Source organism: Pollicipes pollicipes, unplaced genomic scaffold, assembly GCF_011947565.3.
Source record: "Pollicipes pollicipes isolate AB1234 unplaced genomic scaffold, Ppol_2.1 Scaffold_6138;HRSCAF=7277_pilon_pilon_pilon, whole genome shotgun sequence".
NCBI classification, from domain to species: Eukaryota; Metazoa; Arthropoda; class Thecostraca; order Pollicipedomorpha; family Pollicipedidae; genus Pollicipes; species Pollicipes pollicipes.
In genome coordinates this window covers 28,368,210-28,374,880 of record NW_023596818.1, presented here as the reverse complement: position 1 = coordinate 28,374,880, position 6,671 = coordinate 28,368,210, and the positions used below count along the sequence as shown (strand labels likewise).

The following is a 6,671-nucleotide window of genomic DNA, read 5'->3' as shown; positions in this document are numbered from 1 at the left end:
TTTCTCCTCTGGTGCCCGTGTCTGTATCAGCCCCTGCACGGGTCTGTTTGCGGCCGAGAGCGCGCGCCGGCAGCGCACATCAGCCCAAACTTTCACCGTCGCGGTTGCCCGCTCTCTCCTAACAAACGGGATGGTTCGTTCTTTCCAAGCAAACGGTTATGTCAATATGTGTTGGACTTTTGCCTCTGAATCCGGTTTCCCACGGCAGCATGCAGATTTTCCCAAGTACGGAATGGTACATGAACCATATGAATGGTATGGGGAAAGCGATGATCATAATTTGCTCCGATCGCAATTATGCAGAAGATTAATGCCGATTAAACAAATTTTCTTCAGGTGTCTGGAGAAGTATATTTAGGTTTACCAACCAAATGTACCGAATTAGGTTTCTCGCTACTGAAAGCTCCAAGTACATGCCATTAATGGTGGTAGAGACATAACACTTACATAACTGAAGGGGGAAATCCGCGCCGGTAACAATTCGATTAAAAAGGCTGGTATAGCAGGCAGACCAGCTGGCTCGAAACGTTTCACAGACTGCTGATATCTCTTCGGCTTGGATTCATTCAGCTCCACAAAGAGCCAAAAAAACAAACATTTTGAGCTTCATTTCGAACCGCTACATTTTCACACATACCTTGCAATAAGAAATGAAGACAATTTATGTGGAAACGATGAAATCGTGAGAAGAAGCTTATTCGATAACATCGCCTAGTGTTGAAAGGTGTTGGTTACAAAATAGTTGTTAATTGTGATAACTAAAAACAAATGTCGACCAAAGCCCATCTACACTTTTGGTGATGGACTCGAGCTTGATCTTGCCAATATTTTTTTCTGTTTTGCAATGTCGTTACATTGCAGAGACACCAAAAAAAAAACTCCGTTGATAATCATCATTTTGATATTCGCCAGGAAGATTAGCGAAATCATCTGCATGCACCAGATTGTTGCTCTGGTTTGCACCGCCAACGGCAGACGAGAGGCCATTGCTTCGCCCACTGCCACGCAGCATGGCCTCGTGTCGCCCGCGGCCGGACAGCCGTCGCGAACATCGCGCCTCGGCCACTGCCGCTGCTGCTCCGAGCGCGGCTCGGTGTAGACGAGGAGTACCTACGCTTCAGGAACCCTTCTTCGGCCCTGAGACGTCGCTGCGCTGGGCAGAACCTCCGCGGCGGGCTCGTTCGCAGCGCAGCGACCGCTGCTATCGGCAGTTTACTGGCTCTGTCCTCATGCAAGCCCGTGAGCAAAACCTGCGCAAACTGTAAAGGCGGCGCTCTAACAGCTGGCGTTAGCTATGGTAGTTGTTCTGGAGAGGAAAGTTGAATTGAAGTCCAGTTGCGGGATCTATATTCGCTCTTTATTTTTTAAAGGAAACGGAAAGCGCGTCGTCACGCCCCTTCGATCGACCGGCAGCAACGGCGTCGGCTACGTTAAAGATGAGGGGCCATGGTACAACCGGGATTTGAGCCCGGGCCTTCCACGTGCAGGTCCAATGCGCTGGCAGCTCGGCCATGGCATACCCATCTATTCTAGCTTAATTGCTTCTAGTGCCATCTGGTGATCGTAGCACAACTGATCCTTGCAGCTTTCACCGCGTGGGTATTCTGACCGCTCGCTCCGCTACTATTTGGTGACCGCTCTTATCGCTAATCGTGGGCGTCGACACACCGCAAGTCGTGCGGTATGGTCACAAATACCACAAGCGTAACAGACACTCCACAGATGCCACAGACAACTGTGGAGATCTCGAGGTAGTTCTCGTCGCATGACTTCAAGGTGGGCACACGAAGCACCCATGCTTCACGTGTCTGTGGAACAGCCGGGCAAGCGACCAGCATTGATGCCAAAAGAATGGCCGTCAAGGCCACGACTACAGCTCGGTTCACACAATGCTCTGTTGCAGCCTATTGTAGAACCGCGCAAGAATTTTCTTCCACCAGTGCGCATCAAACTCGGTAGAGAAAAAGGGTGGTAAAGGTGGTTGACAAAGAAGGCGAAGGATTCACTTTTCTGCGACAGGGGTTCCCGATAAACGGGGAGAAACTGAAGCTGGTGACATGAAATGGGCCTGAGATAAGTCAGCTCATCAAGGATTCCTCCTTCGGTGTAACATTCAATCTCCCCGAACTCTATGCTTGGCTGACTCTAGTCGAGCATCGCAAACTTTCTGGGCAACCACCGGAGTCTAGAGTACGAGGAAGCTGATGATGAGCTATTGTTGTTGTCATTGAGACGCTATGGCGCTCTCACTGCTGAGACCACATGGCGCCACCTGCCTGTCACCCTGGCAGGAAGACAGGCACAACGGGAAAACGAGCACCGTACCTCTGGCTCCTCAGGCCGCGTAACCACCACACTACCCATACACGTAATGAGCTTTTGAAGAGTTTTCGTCGATATGGTGCTAACATATCGATGAAAATGCAGTTCCTCAATTTCATCTCGGCTGTTTTCCGAAACTATGGGGACCCTCGGTAACGCAGGACTACACTTTCACCAGGGCATTCCGGTGATAAAGGAAACGCCAGCAAGGTTGGCGAAGCGGTCCAACATTTTGACCCCCGATTACTGCTGGTTGCTTCAAAGGGTGTGATGAGTGGTCGCAAGCGCAACAAAAAGCTAAGCACTACCGGAGGCCATTTACATCCACGTCGGCCAGGGAATTCCCACGTTGGGCCTGGTACATGGTACATCCCACGTCGGCCTGGGGGTACATACCCACGTCAGGCCTGGGTACATCCCACGTCGGCCCGGGTACATCCCACGTCGGCCGGGTACATCCCACGTCGGCCTGGGTACATCCCACGTCGGCCTGGGTACATCCCACGTCGGCCTGGGTACATCCCACGTCGGCCTGGGTACATCCCACGTCGGCCTGGGTACATCCCACGTCGGCCTGGGTACATCCCACGTCGGCCTGGGTACATCCCACGTCGGCCTGGGTACATCCCACGTCGGCTTGGGTACATCCACATCGGTCTGGACCTGGTACAGGGTACATCCCACGTCGGCCTGGGCACATCCCACGTCTGGGCCTGGTACAAAGTACATCCCACGTCGGCCTGGGTACATCCCGCGTCGGCTTGAGTACATCCCACGTCGGCCTGTGTACATCCCACGTCGGCCTGGGTACATCCCACGTCGGCCTGGGTACATCCCACGTCTGGGCCTGGTACACCCCACGTCGGCCTGGTACATGGTACATCCCACGTCGGCCTGGTACAGGGTACATCCCACGTCAGCCTGGTACAGGGTACATCCCACGTCGGCCTGGTACAGGGTACATCCCACGTCGGCCTGGTACAGGGTACATCCCACGTCGGCCTGGTACAGGGTACATCCCACGTCGGCCTGGTACAGGGTACATCCCACGTCGGCCTGGTACAGGGTACATCCCACGTCGGCCTGGTACAGGGTACATCCCACGTCGGCCTGGTACATGGTGTTGTGCGCTGCTTGTGATCTGTTAACCGGCTGTAAAGAACCGTCCGGTTAGCCTGTTAAGTTACGATACCGGACGAATCTTTCGCATACCAACATAAGTGACAAACACTTTAAGACAACGTTACAAGTACAGTTTTCTGAGCCTGCGCAACAAACTGACCCCAGACAGAAAAGCATATGCTTGACCTTTAAAGTCACGCACGCAAGCGTCATGAGTCAGCCAGCCTGCAGCGGATTTACATGCACATGGCTGGCTTCACTTCCGAATCCTGAACACGAAGCGACCGGCCCATATAAATGCGCCCGGCGTGCCAAGATGGCGGCCCTGTACGAACGGCTTCAGCATGACAAAGGGATCACCGAACACATTGCTGCCGTATATTTGACGATAAGGCAATACACATGACTGTATTAACAAGCAACACCGGCCGGCAGAGGTGCAGCAACCACCGAAGCCGCGCCATCGATCCATCCACACAACGATCGAAGCATGCCGCACGAATGCCGCAGCGAGAATATTGACGTCTGTCGACAAACCCACGCAGGGCTCCTGCCTTGCACAGATACCACTAACGTAACATCTAATATCTAGCCTCACTAGCATGAGCCCGCGATGAGCTCCCACCCCAACAGCCCGGGCATCACCGCTTGGGCGTGCGGCCCTCTGCGGCTCCTGCTCAGACTGACGCCCACATCAGCCGCCCGGTTTGCCGGCGGGTGCGGCGTCGGGAGGCGCGTAGCCCCGGAGCCGGACCGGCCGGCGCCCGGCGCCTCCGCTGCGCCCTGGGCGCTGGTGACTCCTCAGCCTCGTCCTCGTCCAACGTCACCCAGATGAGGTCGGAATCCGTCGGCCGCCACCGGCTCGTGGTCGCCCGGCTCTTCGGCCTTGGTCGCCGGCCCGCACTGTCGTCCCCCCGCCCACGTCATGCTGTCCATCCAGCTTCAGGGACCTGTTCCTCCTCCTCCCTCCTATCCTCCTCGCTGTCCTCTTTCCTTGACCGGTCGCCGACTACAGCCGCGCAGGTCGCCGTCGTCCTCCTCGCTCGGGGCACGCTGCGTCTCTGAGTGCGCGCGCCGCGGGCGCCGGTCGGACAGACACACCCGTCGCTTCCAGCCCGCGCAACGCCTCCTCTCAGCGTCTCGGCCTCCACGTCGCCGGCGTCCGAGTCGGCGGCGCCCCGACTCTCGCCCGCCGGCGGCGTCCACGACGCGTCCCCCTCCACCTCCAGCACGCCGTCGATGATGTTGTCGAGCAGCGCGAGGCCACGGGGGTCGGCGCCCGTCGGCCCGCGCTCCGCGCTCGCCTTGCGCCGACGGCCGCGCGGTCGGGCCGGCCGCGCCGGCTTATCGTGCTGGCGCATGTGCCGCTTGAGGTGGTCTGAACGTTTGAAGAAGCGCCGGCAGATGGCGCACTCGTGCGTGCCGCCGCTGTGCACCAGCATGTGCCGGCGCAGGTCCTTGATGGCCTTGAAGCGCTTGTCGCACTCCCTGCAGGTGAGTTCCTGCGGGTCGATCGGCTCGCCGTGCTGCCGACGCACGCGGTAGACGGTGCCGCTCTCGTGCAGCCGACGGTGCGCCGTCAGCTGGCCCGACTGGCGGAAGGCGCGGCCGCACACGTCACACCTGTACGGCCGCTCGCCCGTGTGCGTGCGCAGGTGGGCCTTCAGGTGGCCTTGCTGCACGAACGCGCGGCCGCACTGCTCGCACGAGAACGGCCGCTCGCCGGTGTGCGTGCGCCGATGGTTGATGAGGTGGCTCGGCTGCACGAAGGTGGCCGGGCACATGTCGCAGGAGTAGGGCTTGTGGCCCAGATGCGAGCGCATGTGCACCTCCAGCTGGACCTTCATCTGGAACGCCTTGTCGCAGAGTTCGCACGGGAAGCGCTCTTTGAGCGGGTGCTGCTCGCGGTGCTTCAGCATCTCCTGGCGCGTGCCGAAGGTGAGCTTGCACGCGTGGCACACCCACGTCCGGGCGTTGGCCGCCTGGCGGAGGCTCTGCAGGCCGCACGAGCAGAAACGACACCGCGTGTCGGCCGGCGAGCGGTGCGAGTCCATGTGACAGGCCATGTCGTCCACGTCGCGGAACACGCTCTGGCACATGCGGCAGCGGTAGCCGTACTCGGAGCCGTCCTCGCGCGCCAGCAGGCCCACCATGTAGTGGCTGATGGCACAGCCGCACGTCTCACAGACGGCGCGGATGTCGACCAGGTCCACCTCGCGCACCGTCTCCAGCGGCCGCTGCTCGCCGCCGTCGGTGCCGCACGCCCACAGCTCGAGCAGCTCGCAGTCGGACGCCGCCGGCCCCGCCAGCTCGTACACGCCGTCCTCCTCCAGGCGGTCCACCAGCAGCGTCACCGCGTCCGACCCGTCGTCCACGCTCACGATCAGGTGGTGCTCGCCGGCCGCGGTCGGCGTCGGCTCCGACGCGTTGCGCTCCACCTGCAGGACGATGTGCGAGGCCGGCCGTTGCTCCGTCACCGGCCCGACCTTCTCCAGCTCCAGTCGGCTCTCCTGCACCGCCGGTTCGACTTCCTCCAGTCCCGTCCCAAGCCGCTCCTCGTCTGTTCGACCTCGTCCGCCGCCGCCGCTCCCCCACCACTCCGCCGCCGTTCCTCTCCTCCTCGCCCCTCCGCCACCGCCCCCCTCCTCCGCCTCCTTCCCCTCCTCCACCTCTCCCTCCTCCTCCGCAGCGTCACCGTCTGCGGAGGTCGCCAGCCTCCTCGCCCTCGGAGTCGGCCGGTTCGGCGGCCAGCTTGGGATCGGTCTCGAGCCTGGCGTCGGCGACGCGGTCAGCCTTGCCGGGGCTGTCCTTCTCCAGCCAGCATGGCTCGGTCTGCTGGAGGTGCGCGGCGGCGTCTGCGGGGGGCTCTCAGCGCCGGCCGTCCGACCGACCACCACGGCAGCGCCAGGACGCGGCCTCGAGCCAACGGCCGTCACCTGCAGCTGGACTTGCCGGCGCGGCCCCGGGCGGCGCTCTCCCCCCGCCCAGCGTCTTCGGGGCGACGAGGCCCGCATCACCAGGCAGCCGCCGTTGGAGCGAGGCGCGGTGGCCGGCTCGGACACCGCGCCCGGCTGGCTCCGTGTCTTTCGGCGGCGCCGTCACGTCGCCGACATCAGCATGGATGTTTTTGGCGCTTACTGAGGGCCGCTTCTGCAGACTCCTGGTCAGCTAGTGGCAATGTTTCTCTTCTGATTCACTGTCATGACTTCCAGTTTCACTGATGCCAT

At 60.3% G+C, this 6,671-nt stretch overlaps 1 protein-coding gene across 1 annotated transcript; it reads right to left on the bottom strand.

The window, feature by feature from the left end:
- Nucleotides 1-2,626: 2,626 nt before the first annotated feature.
- On the bottom strand, nt 2,627-6,671 carry LOC119105536 (zinc finger protein 260). Its single transcript, XM_037228999.1, has 4 exons — nt 6,642-6,671; nt 6,160-6,279; nt 4,656-5,954; nt 2,627-2,704 (listed from the first exon to the last, which is right to left on the bottom strand). The coding sequence occupies exons 1-4, from the start codon at nt 6,669-6,671 to the stop codon at nt 2,627-2,629; spliced, it is 1,527 nt and encodes a 508-aa protein (XP_037084894.1).